This window comes from Corythoichthys intestinalis, chromosome 14, assembly GCF_030265065.1.
Source record: "Corythoichthys intestinalis isolate RoL2023-P3 chromosome 14, ASM3026506v1, whole genome shotgun sequence".
In the NCBI taxonomy this organism is placed as follows: domain Eukaryota; kingdom Metazoa; phylum Chordata; class Actinopteri; order Syngnathiformes; family Syngnathidae; genus Corythoichthys; species Corythoichthys intestinalis.
The window spans coordinates 5,749,899-5,773,533 of record NC_080408.1 but is presented as its reverse complement, the minus strand read 5'-3'; the positions used below and the strand labels follow the sequence as shown (position 1 = coordinate 5,773,533).

Below are 23,635 nucleotides of genomic sequence, written 5' to 3'. Positions count from 1 at the left end.
CTTAAGTCTTTCTGATCGTTTTCCCCTGACCTTTTTACTGCAATAATATAATGAAAACCTGAAATTATGGCTTTTAGTTTTGGCCGCCCCAAGATTTTAAGTGGCCCCATCTGGCCACCCCTATGAAAAATTTCTGGAGGCGCCACTGTAGAGAGGGGTGCCAGAGCAGAAACTGATTTTTCAGCCTCGTCTGTGATTGATGTCTATCACTGTCAATGGCGGTGAATAGCCATGTGAGGGCGCTCAAGTGCAGTTCGGCCTTCGCTATTCTCATAGAAATAGAATTGGTTTCATGACGTCATTAGCGTGTTTTGCGACTGGTCGGTGGGCAAGATGGCGGGCTCCAAGGTGAAGCAGGACATGCCTCCCCCGGGAGGCTATGCCGCCTTCGACTACAAGCGAAATCTACCCAAAAGAGGACTATCGGGTACGCGCAGTACACTCGCGCCTTGATAAATTACAAATTTAATCAGAGCGTACAAAATGCACGTTTAGGCTCGCGTAATGCTAATGCTAACAGGCTAGCTTCGATGAAAACCTCATAAACGAATACTGGACTACCGTGGGAACATTGCTTATGCTTTGTTTAACTTGCATGAGCAAATAGTAAGGGGCTGGTGCAATGTTTGCAGTAAAGACAAGCTTTAGGGTGTCTTTAAGATTAGTATTCGATGCTTTAAAGGCTGGATACATCTGTATATGTAAAAGACTTTAATGTCACGTCTTATTTTCATAATGGACAAATCCGAGTAAAGGTAAAGGTGCTACAAAATATTGTTGCATTGAATTGTGACGATTTCGTATAGAAAAAGCTGCATGGTGACTTTACTGCACCCGTGATAAGTACTGGAAGTACTTGTAAATTGTTTTTCCAAATCAAACTAAGCGACTTGACACTATATAGGGTGACCAAACGTCCTCTTTTGCCCGGACAAGTCCTACTTTCACGTAGTATCCTCGTTGTCCGGGCGGGTTTTATAAATTCATAAAAATGTCAATTTTTTAATGATTTTTCACGGGATCAATTTGAAGAGAATTCGTCCGGCCGCTGGGTGGCAGCGCCTGTCTGCGATGACATGGCTCCTAGTAGTAGGGAGGGAAGGAGTAGTTCTTCATGTTTTTGTTGGCAGTTTACCCCTATCATGAGCAGTGTTGTTAATAACAGCGTTAGAATATAACGGCGTTATTTTTTTCAGTAATGAGTAATCTAATTAATTACTTTTCTCATCTTGGCAACGCCGTTACCGTTACTGAGGCGGGAAAGGCGTGTGTTACTATGCGTTACTAAGTTGGTTGAATAAAAAAAGTCAGAGAGACGGACTCACGGAGATGAGAGAGCAGAGCAGGAGTGTGGAAGACTCCGTTGCAAACGTGATGCTAGGTGGCTCCAATAAACCTGACTGTAGCCGTCGCCGACAGCCTACAAACTACGCCCACATGATACGGTAGATATCACATATTATAAAACTAGATGCAAATGACAGACACGGCTGCATTGGCAACATGTTTTAAGGACTACATGCGTTAGTAAACAGCCGCCATTTTAAAGCAGTAGGCTCTGATGTAGAGATCCTTCCTAGCGATTTTTTAATCTAAAATGCTCCTTAATCGGCAAAATCATAACATAAATCTATCTTTAAATGATGAAACAGTTTTAAAACTTACACATGTTGATTGTTGAAAGTAGACAGAAGGGAACTAATGCAATAACGGGAGCAATTTTAACAACTTTAACGGTTGATTCACAACTTTAAATGACTTCCACACATAGCAAAGGTTACTATCTAATCGCAATACTCTTGTGTCTAGTTAAGTGGAGGGTAAAGAATTGGGCTAGGGCCAATTGTCCCCAAAACCCTTTAAATTTCACATTATGTGACCAGTTTTTTTTTTGTTTTTTGTTTTTTTTTTGAGAAAAAAAACATGAAAGTTATCACTAGTTACTTTGCCAAGTAACTAATTACTCTTACATTCAGGTAACTGAGTTACTAACGCAATTACTTTTTGGGAGAAGTAATTTGTAACTGTAATTAATTACTTTTTTAAAGTAAAATTATCAACACTGATCATGAGGCATTACCACCATCTAATGGGTTGACAATTTGGCCACTAGAGGTGTGCAAAATTTCCGATTCTTAGATTATTCGCGATTCGGCCGTGGAAGATTTGAGAACGATTCACAAACATCCAAATTCCGATTATTGAAATATGCCAAGTAAAGCGGAAGTACAACACACTCCGCGCGCCGTGCGGTCTTTGGGACGGAACGGAGCGGGAGTAGCTAAACATTATGCTTCTCATTAACCGGCCCCTCGGGCAATGCCAACGCTCAACTCACGGCTCTAGCTCAACTCATGCCACGAGATAAAAAAAAAACACAACAACATACCTGACTGCTGCCGAAAAGCTGCTACAAGTACAGCTAAGCTACATAATGTTACGGTAGATATCATTTATTTAGGACTAGATGGATTATAGACTCGGTAGCGGTAGCAGCACATCTGCAAAAAGCTAGATGCGGGCGTTAGTAAACGGCCGCCATCTCAAAGCAGTAAACTTCCCCGCAATGCTGTTGTGGCGAACCTTCCAAGCAAACCTAATTAACTTTTTATCTAAAATACTCCTAAATCGCTAAAATATTGACTTGAATCTATCTTTAAAATAGTTTTAAAACTTTCACATGTCAAAAGTAGACAAAAGGGAAATTATGGAATAACGGGAGCAATTTGAACAACTTTAACGGTTGATTCACAACATTAAATTAATTGAATGTAGTTTAAAGCTGCTGATGCAGAATGGGGACCGGAGTTTTTTTTATTTAATGTTATTTTTGTATATTTGTTTACTGCTATATGTTAACTTGATACTGAAATAGTAGTTTGGTTTAGCCTGAGAGTATTTTTGAACAATTTTGGAACTAATGTACAAAACTTTATTTAAAAAAAAAAAGGAGGGGGGTGCATCAATAATCGTTTTATAATCGAATCGGAGCCTCTGAATCGTAATCGTAATCGAATCGTTAGGTGCCCAAAGATTCCCAGCTCTATTGGCCACAACGCCTGAAGTGTTTTTTTTTTTTACGATAAATACGTATATAATGGCAACTGTTGACTTCTGTTGGAGCTTTGACCGTAAAATCCCGTTTGGTGTCGCATCGTTGCGCTGCCGATGATTGTACACTTTTATAGCAAAGTTTGATTTTTGCCTGAGCTAGCTATCAGTAAGCTAAACCGCGCTAAGCATTATGGGAAACGTAGTTTTGAACTGCTACGTTTGGAAACATGCTGGTTGAATAGTTTGTCAGTTTATTTTGTGTTTTGTTTGAATATCAATTGAATGGGAATAACAATTTGTCAAGTACAATTGTCGTGATCGTAATTTATAAAAATGTTTAGTTGGCACACAGCGTATGTGCATTGACTGGACTATATTTCTATGTGTCAGCATTATATATATATATATATATATATATATATATATATATATATATATATGTATTTTTTTTATTATTATTATTTTTTAAAGTCATTATTTTTTTTCAAACTGCATTTTTCCATCCAGACTGAGGGGCACACTTTAAATATATTAACGTGATATAGGCATCTTTGAGTGAACTTCGAGTAAAATTCAAGTATCTTGAGGCCGGGCTGTGTCTCCTCTTTTTTGGAACTCAAATATGATCACCCTACACTATAAACGTGGTTCAACAGGTTATAGCATGTTCGGCATTGGGATCGGCATCATGGTGTTTGGCTATTGGAGACTTTTCAAGTGGAACAGAGAGAGGAGGTAAGAACATTGTTGTGTACGATGTAGTTTTGTAGCAACTGTTTTCAAAAATGGAGCTGTTCTATCCACAGGCGCCTGCATATCGAGGACTTGGAAGCCAGGATAGCGATGATGCCGCTCATGCAGGCGGAACTAGACCGCAGGTGACGGGAAAATATCGTGTTAAATATTTAAATTTAAATTGGGAGGGCTGAAAATGTACCAAATTATTTGTTATATATAATTTGCCTTAATGATAGCCAAGTTGTTGCCAGAAGTGGGTATAGTAGCCAAAAATTTGACTCAAGTAAGAGTAGCTTCAAAATATTAGTCAAGTAATCATTCAAAAAATTTATTCGGTGAAAAGAATACTCAAGTACTAAGTACAGTGCCCTCCATAATTATTGGCACCACTGAAAAAGGTGTGTTTTTTAGCTTCTAATTTTTTTAAAAATTAAAATAATTAGGGCTGTCAAACGAAATCGAATTAATTACAGCTTAAAAATTAATTAATCGCAATTCAAACCATCTATAAAATATGCCATATTTTTCTGTAAATTATATATATATTCTGTAAAATAATTTGTTGGAATGGAAAGATAAGACACAAGATGGATATATACATTCAACATACGGTACATAAGGACTGTAATGGGCATTTCACTCTACTGTCATTTAAACCTGTCTGTGCTGTCCTCACTCCGAAGCGTCTACTTTTTCCAAAGCTAGACAGCTAGTGAACGACGCCTTAATAATCACTTCTTTTTCATCTGATTTATTAAAAAAATGGCCTCAAACCACTGTCCTCTTTAGACCGTAGTGAAACTACAAAAAAAAAGTACACAAGCATTGCATTAGCAACAACGTTAGCTTAGCACGCTATACAGGTTCACTAAACATAAACAAAAAGCGTCTCATACAAAAAATATAACATTTCGCTTACGAACATAATATGTACATTCTTTACAACAACCATACTGACGGACAAATCTTGTCCAAGGATCATATAAGCACAACATTACAACGTAGGCGTCAGCCCGAGAAGTCGTGCAGCCATATTGAACTGGCAAGAAAGGAATAAACCATGTCGCAAAGCGACCACATGAGTTCACTGTTAGACAGCACAAAAAACCTTGCTGTAAAACTTACCAAAAAGCAGAATACTGTCTGAGCGGGACATGTGCGTTAATTACGTCAAATATTTTAACGTGATTAATTTAAAAAACTAATTACCGCGCGTTAACACGATAATTTGACAGCCCTACAAATAATATGGGACCTTAATGGAAAAAAAAGAGAAAAATCCAACCTTCGATACAAGTGCATTCATTCAGTGGGGAAAAAATCCCACAAAGAAAAAATTATTTGACATCAAATAATGTGTGTCACAATTATTAGCACCCCTGGTGTTAATACTTTGCCAACAAAACAAGGTCTGGGGACTGAGATGGCCATGGGAGGAGCTTGATTTTGTGTCTGGTGAACCATATCTATGTAGATTTGGCCATATGTTTAGGGTCATTGTCTTGCTGAAAGACCCAGTGACGACCCATCTTCAGCTTTCAGGCAGAGAGCAACAGATTTTGATTTAATATTAGCTGGTATTTCAAAGCATTCGTGATGCCATGCACCCTAACAAGGTTCCCAGGGCCTTTGGAAGCGAAACAGCCCCACAGCATCACTGACCCACCCCCATACTTCACAGTGGGTATGAGGTGCTTTTCAGCATTCGCATCTTTCGTGGCACGCCAGACCCACTTAGTGTTTGTTGCCAAAAACCTCAATCTTGGTCTCATCTGACCAAAGCACACGGTCCCGGTTGAAGCCTGGGATCGTGTATATTTTTGTGTGGGAACAAGATTGATCTTTTTGGCAACAAACGCTCTTTAAACTCAGAAGTTTAACCAGTTTGCATTATTTTATTGAAATGTTTCTCCTTATTCAGATTTGTTTCAAGACTACAGTTACAGTTAGGCTTCACTTTGATGGTTAATGCAGTTATTGCAATTTTGTTGTTTTATCACTATAGACTGGTTTATTAACTATTTCAAAAACCAGAAGCCATTCATTTACGAATGTTATTGCACTTTAGTTTACATATTTAAATGTTCGGATATTAAAAACAACATGCTTTTTCTCTCAAATATATTATAATCATTTGTTTCGGATGTCCTGTAATTATTTTCTGTATAAAAATTAATTTGGTGTTCAAAAAGTCTTTTTTTTTTTTTCTTCAAACTTGAGTCTTGAAAAAGAGGGGATCGTCTTATAATCAGGGCCGTCTTATATTTGGGCCAATACGTTGTATACATATATATAAATGATTTGCTTTAATGATTGCCAAGTTGTTGCCAAATTCGACTCGAGTAAATTAGTTCATTAAAAGTCGTCATTCAAAAAATTGATTTCAAGTCCAAAAGTATTCGGTGAAAAGAATACTTAAGTACTAAATAACTGCTTATAATGTCTTGACTTTTTTTTTTTTAAATTCTCAGCACAATGTCATCTATATGAACTGTTATTATACTGTACTAGAGGTGCAACAATAAATAGACTAATCGAATTAGCAAATTAATTAATCGACAACTATTTTTGATAACCAATTAATCGTTTAGGACCTTCACCCTCAACTTGTCTAAATTCCTGAGATTATAACATATATACAGTGATGACTAAGTATTTGAACATTGCAAAACTTGCTAAATAGCAGGGTGTTCAAATAGATATTTTCTTCACTGTAAATGTAACGCGTTACTACCCACCTCTGGTCGTGGTCAACGCAAATGCAGTTAACTCATCGGGTGCCGTTGACGTCAAATGGAGTCTCAGTCAAGTCTAGCATAACGTGACTGGATTTGTGTCGATTTTGTTCACTCTTCTCATTTTTTGGCAGAAACCTACGGCTGTTGAGGGAAAATTTGGAAGAGGAAGCCATTATCATGAAGGATGTTCCAGGGTGGAAGGTGAAAATTGCTTCTCAGTTTTAGAAGTATTAGTACACCAAACATGGTCTTACCTTAAGCAAAAATTTGATATTCTTGTTTACGTCCTCGTTTCCCCACAGGTTGGCGAGAGCATGTTTCACACAGATCGCTGGGTAACTCCTCTGACCGAGGAGCTTTACAACCTCAGACCTCGTGAAGAGCTTTTACACAAGCGCTTTGGCTTTTTGTGGTACGTTTAAAGACGGACAAGCATCCCAACTTCACGGATCGAAGCCTCAGCTTCACCTACTTTGTAAATGTACAATATTAAAGATGTTTTTTTCTGTACCTCTAAATCAATGGTGTTTTCATTTTAATGGGCTCAGTTAGCAGTGCAGGTAAACCTATAGAATTCTTCTGTACTTTTAGACATTTTTCACAAGTTTTCCAGATTGTTTCAAGGTATCTTGGAATGTCCATGAAATTGTCCTACCCATCAGATGCAAATTTTTATAAAAATGTCAAATGTTTATGCTATTGTTTTTGAAAGCTTTACATTATGGCTGTCAAACGATTAAATTTTTTTAATCAAATTACAGCTTAAAAATTAATCGTAATTAATCGCAATTCAAACCATAAAATATGCCATATTTTTCTGTAAATTCTTGTTGGAATGGAAACATAAGACAGATATATACATTCAACATACGGACGGTACATAAGGACTATTTGTTTATAACAAAACAACATGGCACTAACATTGTTAAAGCGATGCATGGATAGACTCGTTCTTAAATGATGAATGTTAGTACAAGTTATAGAAATTTTGTATTAAAACCCCTCTTAATGTTTTCATTTTAATAAAATTTGTAAAATTTTCAAAAAATAAACTAGTAGCCTGCCATTGTTGTCAATAATTACTTACACAATGCTCATGGGTGCTGAAGCCAATAAATCAGTTGCACCCAAGCGCCAGCAGAGGGTGGCCAAACTCCTTAAAACAATTAACAAGTGGGCATTTCACTGTGCTGTCATTTAAATCTGAGCAGTGCATGTGCGTTAATTGCGTCAAATATTTTAACGTGATTAATTACCGCCCGTTAACGTGATAATTTTGACAGCCCTACTTTTTATGCAAGTGCCAATTAGGCACTGCCGTATCACACATGGCTCACAGTGCTTCTAGCTCAAAACAACAACAAAGGCAAATAGCTTTAGTACAGTGAATTCTGTATGTAGTTTCGAATTCATTTTTCAACCATTTATCGTTCATTTTTGTACCATGAAAGCAAATGGTCTGCTCACGTAACAAATCCAAAGCATCTTAATTTGGCGACATCTAATGGTCAACAGCCATAACTGCTGTGACCAGCCCTCATACAAAGGCAGGCTTCTTCTACATTCACTTATTGGCCCAAAACAAATAATGAAAAACCGAGGTCAATATTTTAAAATGTTTTTTTAATCGGCTGATGTAATCGGTAGTGTCCCCCCCAAAAAAAATAAAAATTTACTTTTTTTTGTGCCTAATGCTTTTTAATGCCCCTCATAATCCTTGTTCCAAAAATGAAGCTAGCGTATCCAAATGTGCATTTACATACCTCCAGCAATTATAGCATGGGCGGAGCTCCCTCCCGCATCAGGGGCAAGCTGACGCTGTAGCAGTTCAGCGTTGGTCTGTTGGTTGTTTTTGATCAGTAACACCATCCTTCGCGTTAGAATCTCTCCTGGCTTTAAATTGTGGTCTTTCATTTCGCATTCCTTACAGTGGAAATTGACAGCTGAAATGTCAAGAGATAGCTCTTTGTCACCTTCCCTTAAACTGATATGCTGTTGAACAATCTTTACTCAGGTCATTTGAGAGCAGTTTTGAGGGCCCGCCGTGTTACCACTTTCAAAGACACATGCAATCAGGCACATTATAATACATTGTAAGCGCATTTTAATTTTGGTTTGCATAGAACCAGTGCTAATAAGCTATAGGTATTCATATAATTTTTGCGTACCTGTATGGTTTTATTTTGATGTATAGGCTATTGAACATCTATTAGACCAGTCAACCTGGTTTCTTCTTTTTTTTTTTTTTAAGTTGTTGATCCAAACACTCAATGATAATTGAAAATTCTCAGCGGTGCTCAAAATATTACATCAAACTTTCGGCAAATTATACATGTCATAGGAGTACCACAGTCCACATCTAAAATGTCTAGATTAAGGAAAGGCGTTCGCAGAACAATATTCAAATAATTAAAACTAGTCTCAGTGGCCATATTTTTTTATTCCGTTGAGTTACAGTGCAACAAAAATCACTTTAGTGTTGTTGAAACTCCTTCACTTGTCAGTCAATCTCAGCTCGTTATTTTCAACTCCGAGCCACAACTCCACTGCAGCGGTCAGCTGGGCCTGAAATCAAATAAATGTACTATGAGAAAAACAAGGATTCATTTATAACAAATACTATAGCATGAATATTTGTAGACACATTCTTGACTCTTTCAACTACAACTGTGTTCGAGACATTTTGACAGTGGAGGCGAACGAACATGACTACAAACTGAAAGGCAGTACAATCCCAGTTTAGAATAACAATGCCAGAATTTGAATGGAAACCAGTGATGACTGCAAGGGAAGCGGTCCCAAAATTTAAACAAAAAAAAATTAAAAGTGTTCAAATGTATACTATTTAGAGCTGAAACGATTACTCCTATTATTCCACTAACTCGATTTTAAAAATTGATGGAATTTTTCCCCGCCTCAAGGTATAGTTTAATTTTGCCAGGTCTAAGCATGACGTTTTGCCTGGCCTACTTTGTCACATGTGTACAGGACGACAGAGGCGGCAGATATGTAAATATCAAACTCCTTCATATTAGGTAACGAAGAAGCCGACGAACGTGAAGAGAAAGGCACCAAGAAAAAAAAAAAAAAAAAAAAAAAAAAAGCACAAAATGTCAAAAGTTTAAGCTGGACACCAAGCCGAACACAGTTTCATGTATTCACTGTAAGGGCCCTAGTACACCAGATGCATGATCGTTGCGGTTCCGGTAAAAAATAACGCCGGAGCCAATCCGTTCCCATTATATTCCATTGTTCAATGTATACCGGCCGCGTCAGTGTTCCAGAGTGACTGCGGACCATCTCCGGCGTGCCACAGCCCGCCAGATGGTAGAGGCCATTTTTTGCCAGACACTCATCAGACAAAATGGGCGGAGCTGGGCCTGGACGTAACAGCCCGGTTGCTTAGTCACGGTTTAAACACCAGCGAACATGGACGAAGAACGTTTCATCATGGAGGTGGAAAGTCACAAAGTGATATACAATGCAGCAGATCGTTATTATAAGGACAGCATTAAAAGCGAAGCTGCAAGGTGTCCTATTATGTGTTTTTCTGGCAATGATATCAAACACACGACGTGCTGACAACTGAGCGAAAAAAAAAAAAAGCGTATCTGAAAGTGGCTCCACTGCAGAAATTCTCGTGCCCGGCGCGCACACAATGTCGGTTTGTATTCAGAGTGGAGGGGGAAAAGTACGAAAGAATAAAGAGACACCCACAAGTTTCGACCTGGTGGTCTATTAAAGACATTTCTCTTTCCTACATTTTACTTGACTTTTCATAGAAAAACCAACAGTTTGCGCTGGGCACAGGAATCTGCAGTACGCCTTGTGTTTGGAGGGTTTGCTGGCTGTTTAGCTGAATAGCGTCACTGACACTCACGGCAACAAACGGGAAGGGTGAGCGCTGCCGCACCAAGCCACTTCGGCTGCATTTTGGCACATGAAAAATAGCGAATATTGTACTAAGGTATGACGGAAAATTTTTGTGGTTTTGAAACCGCGACGTTTTCACACCACGGTAAACCGTGAAACCGGTAACCGGCACATGTCTACTCCAGAGTTGAGAGTGCATTGTTCCACTACAGCAAAACCAGACGAGTTATTGGCTAAAGGTTAGGTTTATCCCGTACATCGGACTGTGCTTCAATGGGCAGTGGTCGGGGCTCGGCTGGCCCGGACGCTTTGCTTCTCTACATGATTATTGGATAATCTGAGGCGGAATCCATTTTTGACCAAGATCATCTTTCCTGGGAGCCTTTGCAGACGTTAGAGTCACGAAAGAGCGATCTTGAATGGTTACTTTCGGTGGAAATATCACTGATATTGTAGCTGCTAGAGGTGGGAATCTTTGGGCACCTAACGATTCGATTACGATTTAGAGGCTACGATTCGATTATAAATAGATTATTGATGACACCCCCCCCCCCCCCCCCAAGCTATTAGCTGCTTTTAATGTTTCGTACATGAGTTACAAAAATTGTACAAAAAGCCTCAGGTTAAATACACAACTTTCAGTATTAAGTTAACAGTTCAAAACAGTAAATAAAATTCTTTGTGACATTTACAGTAGCGTTATGTGTACGTAGTTTGTCGCGGCTGTCGGCAGCAGTCAAGTATTATTGTTTTTTGTTTTTTTATCTAGCAGCGTGAGTTGAGCATTGTCATTACCCAGGCAATGACAAGCATGTTGTTTACTCTCAGGACGCAATGCGGCCCGTTCCTCATTGCGTCCCGAAGACCGTGCTGACCGTTTCAGTTCCGCCTTACTTGACATATTTGAATAATCGGAATTTGGATGTTTGTGAATCGTTCTCGTATCCTCCATGGCCGAATCGTGAATAATCAAGAAGAAATTTCGCACACCTCTAGTAGCTGCTGCTATGTTCGCTGTCGATAAGTCTTCTATTGCGTTCGGGAATTTCCATTACACTTCAGGATTTGGGAATGCAGTAGTGCTAAAAACTGCAAAACATCCTAGCAGTTATGCATTCCAAATGACATTGTTTCGACGAACTCGTATTAAGTTAATATTTGTAAAATTGCACCAAAATCCAAAAAGCTTTTCAGCTGCCCTTTAATACCTGCGGGAGGCATTTTTCCAATTTTCATTGTTGTTGAACCGGCAACAATTGCTGTGTTTAAAAACTAGTGAAAAATTGAGCCATTTCTGGTGGGTTTTTTTTTTTGTAGCTGCTGTTTGGAGACTTGACTTCTGACATTAGTTTCTTTCCCTACCGAGCAGCCCTCCACTGTCACAAACCCCCTCATTGAAAGACCAGCATCCACCACTGATGCGAACATACCAAACTGGCTCAATCCGTGTTGTCAATTGACGGACGCCTCTCACAAAGCCTTGTCAGCTGCGACATCTACAACCGTCAGGTCAACCTGCAGAAAAACAAAAAATGTATCAAGCCTGTGCACTAACACCATTAGGACCAAATCAAAAAAATACATTAAAAAAGAAAAAAAATACAACTTCAACAGCATGCAACACTATTCATGAGTCTGAAAAGTCACCGCTTATCATAATCTAAAAATTCAAGACATTTTTTAGAATACTTCAGTAGGTCGTTACAAGGGCAAATTAGGACTAATGCAGTGAACTGAAGTGGACGGGTCAGTACAATCCATGACTCAAGAGGCCAGAGCTTTTTTTGTTTTGGTGAACTGATGGAGCGTTTACATTCCAGGAGCTTCACAAACAATTCCTCAGGATATTTTTTTGTCTTAAACCACTCTGGGGTGTACAAAAAAAAAAAAAAAAAAAATACTTTAACGGCATGTTTGTGGACAACTTGTGAGGCAGAGGACTAGAAAAAGAGCGACTGAACTTCGGAGGGCATTCATGGAAACAAATGACAACGGAGTTGGAAGGATGTGAGCAAAGCAAAAGGAGATTTTTACCTCACGTGCATTGGCCTACTCTCTTCCACATATGACCTAGGCAAGAGAGCAGCTTTCATCTGTGAGCAGCACTTGTTGGGTAGGCGCAACGCTTCGCTCTCCGAGGACTCGGTAGGATTTGGAAGTAGCTCACCTCTTGAATGTAATGAAGCATTAACATGACCAAACACCAGCTAAACGTTCAACCCCACGCTAGGGGTTTTAAGCTTGCATCCCAAAAAATATGTCTGGGAGGAGTTGGCAAGTGGTACATTCTCATTGGAGGTTCAGATTAGGTAACAAGCTTTATTTCAAAATTTGGACTCCAAAATGCAGCCTAACTAATGAGCACACAATTAAAGAAAAGTTGTCTTTTGTTGAGGCAAGAATGAAAAGAATATTTTCCACAATCTGTTTAATGGGCTCCATGAAGCCGAACTGACAAAAAAAAAATAAAAATAGCCATACAAAGAACATAAAGTACAAATCTGTTCCCGATCGTGATTTTTTTTTTTTTTTTTTTTACTTTTAAAAGGAAACGGAAGTTACAGTTTCGATTCACTTGACAAGATGAGTCCAATTTTACAGCACATGTTTGGTTTGGTTTTTTGTCGTTTTTCAAAAAAAGAAAATGAATGCAGATGTTGAGCAGAGCACAGAAGATACCTTGGGACAGACTGTAGCATGCTGCAATTTGCAACTTCATGAACAGCCGGCCACTTCGGATTTGTAGTTCACCATTCTGAAAGGAATTCACGCTTTTGGGAAATTGAACACACAGGAGGCGCAAACTAACCTAAGTTAAGGGACAAATAAAAAAAAAAAAAAAAAAAGGTATTTGGCCTTAAAAACAAAAAATCTTTCCTCAGAGTTAAAACCCTAGCCAGTGTGAACCTCAGGGGGTGGAAAAAAAGCTCCTTCAACAGGTGTATAAAAACAAAAAACACTGAAATACAAGCAACTCTTGAGTGTTGGCTCATTCGCAAAGAAATGCTATTGACTGGTGGAGTAAGACCCCCCCAAAAATGGGGCTTCACGGAATTGACCTAGTTGTCTTACAAGAGGTATTTGTGAAGAGCGTTAATTGAAATATTTGCTTTTAATACTGGGGGGAAAAAAAAGTGGGAAGAAAAAAAAAAAGGGGGAGTGACCAAATGACCATAACTCATGGCTACATTCTTAATCAAGATGCTCGGGCTACTACAACAGAACTACAAAACTAAGGTCAGCCATAAACAACATGGACGGATTTTCTTGAGGAGCGCATCTTTGAAATACAGCCAGCCAAGTGATGATCTTGAATCGGGGAGCTGTTTAGTCGTTTGCAGCTGGGGATAAGAAGTGGGCACACAGGTAAAGACACTCAAAGTTCCTTCACAACATCCCACTCAAACCCCACCACAGTCAGGAAGCCCTCCCACAACTATGACACAATGGGGCCCCCCCTCTCAAGAATGGGAGCGATGCAACATGTCTGTATTATTGCGCAACAGCTGGATTCGGATTTTCAAAAAATTAAAAATTTCAATTTTTATGGGGGTGGGGGAGGGTTCGCCAACCTAAAAAGCATCACTTGGCTCGGAGCAAACGGAGGAACACACAAATGTGATGTTGGGGCTGTGTGTGAGCCCTAATTCACTCAATTTATTCATGAGGGCTCTTTCTTTTTAACAAAAGTTGCAATACATAAAAAATGAACAAAACAATTGTGCTTACAGCCCCAACATAGGCTTACACAGAATAAAAGCAACATCACTGCCTACCATAGCTGTCGTATCCATCGCGGTAGGAGCTGGAACGGTCACCGCCGTAGCCGCCTTGTCCCCTGGAACCAAACAAAATTAGCGCGGTGCTTCGACTGAGGAATCTATGGGTATGCTTACATGGTGTTCTGGATACTACGACCACCACAATTTAGTGTCAGATTTAGTTAATTATAGGGTTGTTCCGATCATGATTTTTTGCTCCCGATCGTTTTAGTTTGAGTATCTGCCGATCCCGATATTTCCCGATCTGATTGTTTTTTTTGCTCCCGATTCAATTCCAATCATTCCCGATAATTTTTCCTGATCATATACATTTTGGCAATGCATTAAGAAAAAAAAAAGAATAAAACTCGGACGAATATATACATTCAACATACAGTACACAAGTACTGTATTTGATTATTATGACAATAAATCCTCAAGATGGCATTTACATTATTAACATTCTGTGAGAGGGATCCACGGATAGAAAGACTTGTAATTCTTAAAGGATAAATGTGACTTTGTATATTGTGACGAAATATTGCCATCTAGTGTATTGGTTGAGCTTTCAGTAAATGATACTGTAGCCATTTAACTGTTCTGCCCAAATGAATGATGGGAAATGGAACCATGACTGTGCGTCGTGGCACCAGTTGATATATCTTCTCTGCGTTGGGAAGTAACATAGGGTGTTATGGAAAAGATCAACCACTACCATTCTTCCCCACATTGTTTCCCACGATATTTCTAATCGTTGAGAGAGGGATTTTAAGGCTTTAGTCAATTAAAAAGAGGCTCCAAAGACTGCCAAAATTCTCTCTACTCATTTTACGCTGCCTGTTAGCTCTATATGTGTGTGTGTGTGTGTGTGTGTGTGTGTAACGGCGCCATTATAGATTGAACGCGACAATGCGTGAGTGGGTCGTGCAGCGCATGCATTAATTACATTAAATATTTTAACGTGATTAATTTTTTTTTTTAAAATGAATTACCGCCATTTACGCGATAAATTAGATAGCCCTACTTTAAGGCAAAACTAAAGACTCTGGATGAACGCAAGACATTTTGTCTGTAATGTTAACTACAATTACAAAACGATTTAATTAAAATATATATATATTAGGGCTGTCAAACGATTAAAATTTTTAATCGAGTTAATTACAGTTTAAAAATTAATCGTAATTAATCGCAATTCCAACCATCTCTAAAATATGCCATATTTTTATGTAAATTATTGTTGGAATGGAAAGATAAGACACGACGGATATATACATACAACATACTGTACATCAGTACTGTATTTGTTTATTGTAACAAATCCACAAATGGCATTATTAACATTCTTTGTTAAAGTGATCCACGGATAGAAAGACTTGTAGTTCTTCAACGATAAATGTTATAGTTACAAGTTATACTAATTTTCTATTAAAACCCCTCATGTTTTCGTTTTAATAAAATTTGTAAAATTTTCAATCAAAAGTAGAGTTAATATAATAATAAGAATAAAAATAAAAATAGAGTGAAAAGTTTTAAGTCTATTTTGCATAGCTATTTTGATATGGAATGCCAGTTCATTTTGCATTGTTGTTTAACTGTCAGAATAGGACCTCACGACTATAGACTGAAGTGCTTTTCTTTTTGTGAACATTGTTTTTTGAGAGGTAGGAATATTATTTTTGTTGTGCTTTCACTAAACGATACTTATGTTTGTTGTGAAGGAGAAGCTTATGCCAATAAACGACGCGGTCCAAAGAACGCTTCTGTCCACTCGCCTTTACTGTATAACATATTTATACTATACATACTATACATATTTTACTGTATAACATACAGTGGGGAGAACAAGTATTTGATACATTGGCAATGGCAAAAACCCATTGGCAGTGTATCAAATACTTGTTCTCCCCACTGTATCTGTACATATCTTACCCAAAATAAAACAAGAGACACATAATTGCCACTAAAAGAAAGAAAACTTACCGAAATGTGTGGAGCACAAATAGCAATTTGCATTGCATTGTGAATACAGCATAAACGTCTCACAACTACTTATTCTCCCACGTTTAGAAGACATAACATGAGTATAGAACGGTGCTGCCCCCAAAGCGGCCAGTGGCATTCTCTTCACTCTTAATGTCCATTAACGGCCTCATTGTAATGTTTGAGGCAATATGCCAGCGGGTCATTCATTGCATGCGTTAATTGCGACAAATACTTTAACGTGATTAATTTAAAAAATTAATTTACGCCCGTTAACGCGATAATTTTGACAGCCCTAATATATATATTAAAAAAAGGCATGTCGTTTTTTTTTTTTTGCCAATTCCGATACTTTGAAAATGACGTGATCGGACCCGATCGATCGGGACATCTTTAGTTAATTATGTGATAGGTTTCGGACAAACCCTATGAACCACCCTTTCAATCAACTAGTGGTGTTAAACCAAAATAAAATTTAAAAAATTGATTCAGAGATGGCGATTTTACATCACACAATTCTCGTACCGATTCAAAATCAGTCTGTAGATATCACGTGTTTTTGGTGGAAATAATTCAGTGGCTGTACTTCTACTCCTGTCCAGTAGTTAGCGCACAACAACATTGCCTTGCAGTCAGCTGAGGTGGTAACAGACTAATCAGAGTACAGATTGATATGAATTTGCTTGTAGCCATTTTGATTTGTTTTTTCCTCCCTAAAGTGATACACAAATATCGCAATAATAGTCTTTTAGTATCGGGAGTCTTCAAGTATACTATAAATATCGCAATAATAGTCTTCTAGTATCGGGAGTCTTCAATTATAGTATCGGGATTAATCTATCAAATCCAATCGTATCTCCAGATATGAGGCAATACACACCCCTACTAGCAACATAATCCACTCCTCTCAGCAGTTTTACTGTATATGGAGCGGACTGTCAATCGGTGTAGACCACCTCTTACAATGCAAAATAGAATACGATTCGGGGAAATCCGATTGGCTCAAGTGTTTATAGGACACATTTTAATGGTATTGGCCTTCCAATCGGATTATAAATATGATTTTTGGACCCATGTAAACGCACCCATTGATGGCAAAAGACATCCAGTCCATTTTGACTGGGTTGGATTGGACGTCTACCACCATCAATTTGTATGGAGTGTGTGCCACGTACCTATTGTCCCTGTAGCTGCCGCCCGAGTAGCCGCCGCCGCCGCTCCTGTAGCCGCCGCCGCTACCACCGCTAAAGCTTCTGTCTCCACCTCCGAAGCCCCTGTCATATCCCCTGTCTCCACCACCATAACCTCTGTCTCCATTGTAGCCTCCACCACCTTTATTAATAAAAAAATTAAAAACTTTAGCTGCCAACATATTATGAATAGTAGGGGAGGGTACCTCACGATGATACAATTTGTGATACAAGGCTCTGAAGGATGAAAAGAGCTTGTTTTTCTTTGTAGTTTCGTAGAACATCCCAAATGAATCTCCCGATAACTGTTGAATTGCCATATCGTGAGATCTACATTACCTTTAGCCTTGTATTGCAGATCTTATCGTGTGGTACCCACCCCTAATTATGAATGCAAAAAAAGTTGCGAGTAATGCATCACCTCTGCCTCTGGAGCTCCCGAATCGGCCTCCGCCGCCTCCACGTGGGCCGCCTGAGCTGAATCCTCCTCTGGAGCGACCACCCTTCCCTGCTTCATCCACGCGAATAGACCGGCCGTCCAGAGTCTACGGATGAACGTTCAAACTCAATACCGGCATTCTTTAACCTTTCCATAGCTCATGGTTTACCTTTCCGTTCATGGCCTCCAGAGCATCTTTAGCATCCTCCATGTTTTCGTATTTGACGAAGCCGAAACCGCGGGACCTTCCCGTCTCCTTGTCTTTGATCACATCGACTGACAGGGAGAAATGGAAAAACATGCATTTAAGATGATGAAGAATGAAAAAGTATTCGGATAGGAAGCCATTTTTAGAGTGCGAGGTTTATGATGAATGAAAAAGTATTCGGATATGAAGCCATTTTTTAAGAGTGTGAGGTTATGAAACACTTGAGCAAAAATATTAGGTTAACAAGACCCCAAAAAAAAAAAAAAAAAAAAAAACCCTACTTCAACCCAATTTTAAAAATTGATCGAGGAATTTTCTCCAACTCGAGGAATGATTTAATTTTGCAAGCTCCAAGCATGACGTTTCTTTGATGTTCCTGATGACTTCATCAATAAATTGTATGAATCCTTGCCAAACCGCATGGATGCAGTCCTTCAAGCCCATGGAAGTCTTACAAAATATTAAATTTGGATCTCACAGCACCACTACTCAATTTACTTATGTTATGTAACATTTTTGTATTTCAAGTATATTTTTTCTTCAATTTTCACACTACTTTCTGTGGGCGACAAAACTTTTGCCAAAATTTGACCTTTACATCTTCATTAAATGATAAAGCTTTTTTTCAGTGAAACAAATATATTTTTGTACATTCAATATCATTTGGGAGGGCCTTCGCTTTCATAAGAGCCATTTTTGAAGCCAATTATATCATTAAAGTCAGCTTATTAGTACGGCTGTCAAACTTATCGCGTTAACGGGCGGTAATTACTTTTTTAAATCAAGTTAAAATATTTGACGCAATTAACGCACATGCCCCGCTTAAACAGATTAAAATGACAGCAAAGTGTCATGTCCACTTGTTACTTGTGTTTTTTTCGCCCTCTGCTGGCGCTTGGGTGCGACTGATTTTATGGGTTTCAGCACCATAATTATCATTGACATCAACAATGGCGAGCTACTAGTTATTTTTTGATTGAAAATTTTACAAATTTTATTAAAACGAAAACATTAAGAGGGGTTTTAATATAAAATTCCTATAAGTGGTACTAACATTTATCTTTTAAGAACTACAAGTCTATCCATGGATCGCTTTAACAGAATGTTAATGCCATCTTGTTGATTTATTGTTATAATAAACAAATACAGTACTTATGTACAGTATGTTTAATGTATATATCCATCTTGTGTCTTCTTTCCATTCCAACAATAAATTACAGAAAAATACGGCATATTTTATAGATGGTTTGAATTGCGATTAGTTTCTAAGCTGTGATTAACTCGATTAAGAATTTGAATCGTTTGACAGCCCTAGTTATAGCAATTGTTTCTACAAAATCGATAAGCGACAAGACTTTTGTCAGGGACTGTATATAGCGCATTTATCTACATACAGGCTTTAATCTGTAAAAACATCGCTGGAAAGTGATGAGGGTGTAAAATAAAAACATAATAAAGCTAACTGTCAATTTTAGCTCAGTAATCATTGATGGATAGAACACCAAGTAGCACTGGTGCCTAATGTGCTCCAATACAGCAGGTATTGTACATTTATTTTGAACACTGCAAAAACTCAAAATCCTATCAGGAGTTAGAATTTAAAGTAACTTAAAACAACTAGAACTTAAAACTAGGTTGACAGAAATGGAAATTCAATTGAAACAGGTGGTGTGTGCAAGAATTTTTAAATAAGATCTTAGATTTTTGAGTGAAAGCAGACAATGTTTTATTTTCCTAGTCACATCTGAGATGCAATTTTTGACTGTTTTCAACAATGTACATCTAAAATAAATACATTGTAAAAAAATGCTTCAATATTTGGTGAAATTTGTTTTCTCATGTATATATATATAATTGGTCTTTACCTAAAAATAAATGTTTTACCCAATTAATTGAAATTTTCAGTAGACATAAATGGAATTTCAATTCAACGTTGCATTAAGGTTGTCCATCGTTTCAGCTGATGACTTTTTTGTTAGTCCACTTCATGTGGCTGTGTAGCACAATCCGAGAATTGAAACACATGGGGAAAAACAAACTTAAGTGATGTTTGTTATCAAGGGTAATGACATTTTAAGGTTTTTTTTTTTTTTTTTTTTTTTTTTGAGTGAAAGCAGTGAATTTGTCCTTTTTTCTAGTCACATCCAAGATGCAATTGTTGGCGGCTTTCAACAATGTACATCTAAAATAAGGACATTGCCTGAAAATGGTTCAATATTACATGAAATGTCTTTGTTTTCTCATGTATATTTGTAACGTTTTATCCGATTAGTTCATGGAATTTTCAGCAGAATACTCGATTACTAAAATATTCGATAGCTGAAACTAGGGCTGCAGCTATCGAATATTTTAGTAATCGAGTAATCGACTGAAAATTCTATCGATTAATCGAGTAATCGGATAAAACAAATATATTTTTAGGTGAAGAATTATAAATATACATGAGAAAACAAGACATTTCATCTAATCTTGAACCATTTACAGTCAATCAATGTCTTTATTTTCAATGTATATTGTTGAAAACAGCCAACAACTGCATCTCAGATGTAACTAGAATTAAAAAAGACTAATTCACTGCTTTCAAACTTTTAGATCTTATAAAAATATATTTATCTTACCTAAATATGCCGTTACGCTTGATAACACATATCACTTAAAAGTTAGGATTTTTTCCCACGTGTTTCAATTGAATTTCTCTTTGTGTCAAGCCATTTTTAAGTTCTAGTTAAGTTTTAAGTTAGTCTAAACTATTTTAAGTTAGTCTAAACTAAGTCCTGATAGGATTTTGAGTTTTTGCAGTGTTCAAAATAAATGTATGATACAGGCTGTATTGAAGCACATTAGGTACCAGTGCTACTTGGTGTTTTATCCAGCAATGACTACTGAGCTAAAATTGATAGTTAGCATGATTAAGTTTTTATTTTACACCCTCATCACTCCACAATGCTATGTTATGTTAAAGCCTGTCTGTAAGACACGTTTGCCACGCATCGACAGTGGTCATAATTAATTGAAACCTAGCCCTCCGCAGGGCTAACGTTACGTGAGCTAGTAGCAACAGTAACGTTAATCTTATTTATTAGCGCTTAGCGCTCTACTGCTTTAAGATGGCGGCTGTTTACTAACTCTGCCCAGACGCGGCCGAGTGTCATTTCGCATCTAGTTCAACATACATGTGATCTCTATGAGACGCATCAGACGCTACCTGTTACCAACGTAGCATCGTGCGGGCTAGTATTTAGCAATGTCGGTGTCGTTTGTGGCGGCTGTCGGCTGCAGTAAGTTTTTTTTTTCTTCTTCCTCTCTGCACGTGACAGCGTGTTGTCCCGCATTAAAAGTAGTCCGAGCAAAACGTGATGCTTAGAGCTGTCAAAATAAACGATTACTCGAGGTGAATAAAAATTACTCGGATCAGTTTTTAAACTCGAGTTACTCGAGTACTCGTTTCAGCTCTAGCTGCAACCCTAATCTGGAGTTAGAGGGGAAGTGAAACCATAACACGCACACACAATTACGAAGCACAGAGTCGAGATTTTTTTTTGTGCACAATATATTTTGCTGTGCTCAAAAGTTATCATTACTCAGAATTGTGGCACAAATATAACTCCATACCACAATTTTGGTCGTAAAGTAGTCGATTAATCGATGAACTATAGTTAGTTCGAATAAGGAACATAAAAAAATTTGGAAAACCTGCCTAAAACAGTATTTAAAAATGAATGAGGATCTAAATACAACAAAAGAAAATTAGCTAACTTACATAGCAAAAGTCTACTAGCTTAAATGCTATAAAATCCCACCTTTTTTAGTACAATGCTTTTAACAAATGGTTCAAACACACATATTCCCACAAAAAACTGCTAAATAAACCTATAAACTAGATTACAAATGCATTTAAAAATAACATTAGCTCAAACAAAAACAGCTTACGATGGTCTTAACAGGAAGCCGCTTGGTTCAGCCATGTGAAATATATTCACTGTTGCCACTAGAGGGCAGTGTATCCACCCAAATCAAAACTAAATTTACATTCAAAATCATTACATCACTTTAAAGAAGCAAAATTTAATGAAATCTTTTTTCTAATCAAATTAATCGAGTTAATCGATTAATCGTTGCAGCACTAATCACAAAACAATTAGCCATAATATGTTAAGCACACAACCGCCTACATGTGTGATTTTTGGAGTTTGACAATATCGGGATATCTGTTAAAAAGTCATTATTGGACAACTAGTCCACATTCATCATACCTCCGTGCTTGAGTTTATGTCAGTCATGCCCCTAGCTTCCTTTGTCATTTTCTGTCGAGAGTGCTTATTATGTAGTTTGCAGGCAGCAAACTAAAATTACCTCATTGCCTGTAGAGCAAGTTTCTGCAATATGACCTTAAAAACCCTTAATATACCTCCAAACCGTTAATCTAATTCTCATTTCTTGCAGAAAATGTTGAATTTTAGAAACAATTTCTGGAGCGAAGCAGTCAATTATTCTATTGGGAAAATGGACTGAAGAATGTGGAAGTACAAGAAATGCTTGAACGAATATTTAAATTATAGGGGAAAAAAAAAACGGATGAGTCTTCCCTACTTACCTTTTTCGATGGTTCCATATTTTCCAAAGGCCATCGCCAATGTGTCTTCAGTCGTGGTGAAGTTCAAGCCTCCAACGAACAATTTCCCTTCGTCCGACATCTTAAAACAACGAGATCATTCACATCACCTCCATGTTTTAACACGGTTTTCATACGACGTCACTGCGTCACACGGAGGCAAAATGTAAGCCATTCTCCGGAAAAAGTCCGTTAAAGAACAACGCGGGCTATTCGAGCAGCCGACTTATTTAATAAATAAAAAAAAAGACGACATAACCCAGCTGGTTAGCTCGTGTTCGCAAACAATAGCGGTATATGAGATAAAAACTTTAGGCCTCGAGGCCCCAAACGTGGTCAGTGAAGTTAGCCTGATGCTAAGCATGGTTAGCATTTTTCCCCCTTTCAGCGCCATTTTAAGTACACAGCTCCAACCGCCCGCTTTGTTTCACCCCAACGACACTTTCGCATTTCGTCGTCAAAATTCAAAAAATATTTATCACAGACGTGGAACAGCTATTTTAACTTTTAGACGCCAGCAAAGCATATACACGAAACGTTTAATAAACTAATTCAAAAAAAATTTGGACGGTTTAGACCACCATAATCAATGTAACAGCGAAGATTAAAAAAAAAAAAAAAAAAAAAAAAAATCAAACCACTAGAAAACCAGCGTTGTTTGCTAAATTAGCGTTGAATAGATAAGAAGCAAATGTGTTCAGGAGAATGAAGAAAGCTTTTACCTTTCCACGGGTGATGAATTGACGGCTGTTTTCGAGGAGCTCCTGAGCGAATGAGAAAGACTCTAGCCCTTGCAAGCCTTTTCACTATGACCGAGCTCGACACCGTTAGTGATTACCGCGGGAAGGCTGATCACGTGACACACCGTCGTGTTCTACGGCACTTTACGACAATTCTTATCCACTAACCTTTTTTTCGTGATGGATGAATAATTAATAACTAAATACATTAGAAGACGCCTCAACTGTTATCGTTGATTTATTAAGCTAGTATTTTTGTCATAGTTAGCAAAACAACTTCCGGTAAAAAAAAAAAAAAAAAA

At 37.9% G+C, this 23,635-nt stretch overlaps 2 protein-coding genes across 4 annotated transcripts; one reads left to right on the top strand and one right to left on the bottom strand.

Moving 5' to 3' along the window:
* The first annotated feature begins 263 nt into the window (after window positions 1-263).
* Window positions 264-7,048, top strand: ndufa13 (NADH:ubiquinone oxidoreductase subunit A13). Its single transcript, XM_057857422.1, has 5 exons — window positions 264-427; window positions 3,711-3,789; window positions 3,861-3,932; window positions 6,662-6,731; window positions 6,833-7,048. The coding sequence occupies exons 1-5, from the start codon at window positions 334-336 to the stop codon at window positions 6,950-6,952; spliced, it is 435 nt and encodes a 144-aa protein (XP_057713405.1). The 5' UTR covers window positions 264-333; the 3' UTR covers window positions 6,953-7,048.
* Window positions 7,049-8,946: 1,898 nt separating this feature from the next.
* Window positions 8,947-23,482, bottom strand: cirbpa (cold inducible RNA binding protein a). 3 transcript variants are annotated; one of them, XR_009066960.1, is made up of 8 exons: window positions 23,316-23,482; window positions 22,576-22,675; window positions 17,943-18,049; window positions 17,756-17,879; window positions 17,320-17,476; window positions 14,180-14,241; window positions 11,834-11,918; window positions 8,947-9,095 (listed from the first exon to the last, which is right to left on the bottom strand). XR_009066960.1 is itself a non-coding variant. In XM_057857420.1 (7 exons), the coding sequence occupies exons 2-7, from the start codon at window positions 22,673-22,675 to the stop codon at window positions 13,731-13,733; spliced, it is 564 nt and encodes a 187-aa protein (XP_057713403.1). In that variant the 5' UTR covers window positions 23,316-23,482; the 3' UTR covers window positions 12,817-13,730. The 3 variants fall into 3 exon arrangements, 2 of the variants coding, with proteins under 2 accessions (XP_057713403.1, XP_057713404.1); XM_057857420.1 differs by lacking the exons at window positions 8,947-9,095; window positions 11,834-11,918 and adding an exon at window positions 12,817-13,744; XM_057857421.1 differs by lacking the exons at window positions 8,947-9,095; window positions 11,834-11,918 and adding an exon at window positions 12,817-13,158.
* Between the last annotated feature and the right edge of the window lie 153 nt (window positions 23,483-23,635).

Coding starts and splice junctions, on each gene's coding strand:
- ndufa13 (XM_057857422.1), top strand. CDS start 334: ATGGCGGGCTCCAAGGTGAAGCAGGACATGCCTCCCCCGGGAGGCTAT. Junction 3,933..6,661: donor CAGGCGGAACTAGACCGCAG/GTGACGGGAAAA, acceptor ATTTTTTGGCAG/AAACCTACGGCTGTTGAGGG. Junction 6,732..6,832: donor AGGATGTTCCAGGGTGGAAG/GTGAAAATTGCT, acceptor GTTTCCCCACAG/GTTGGCGAGAGCATGTTTCA.
- cirbpa (XM_057857420.1), bottom strand. CDS start 22,675: ATGTCGGACGAAGGGAAATTGTTCGTTGGAGGCTTGAACTTCACCACG. Junction 18,050..22,575: donor ATATGGAACCATCGAAAAAG/GTAAGTAGGGAA, acceptor TCTCCCTGTCAG/TCGATGTGATCAAAGACAAG. Junction 14,242..17,319: donor GGCAGCTACAGGGACAATAG/GTACGTGGCACA, acceptor GTTTGGTTCCAG/GGGACAAGGCGGCTACGGCG.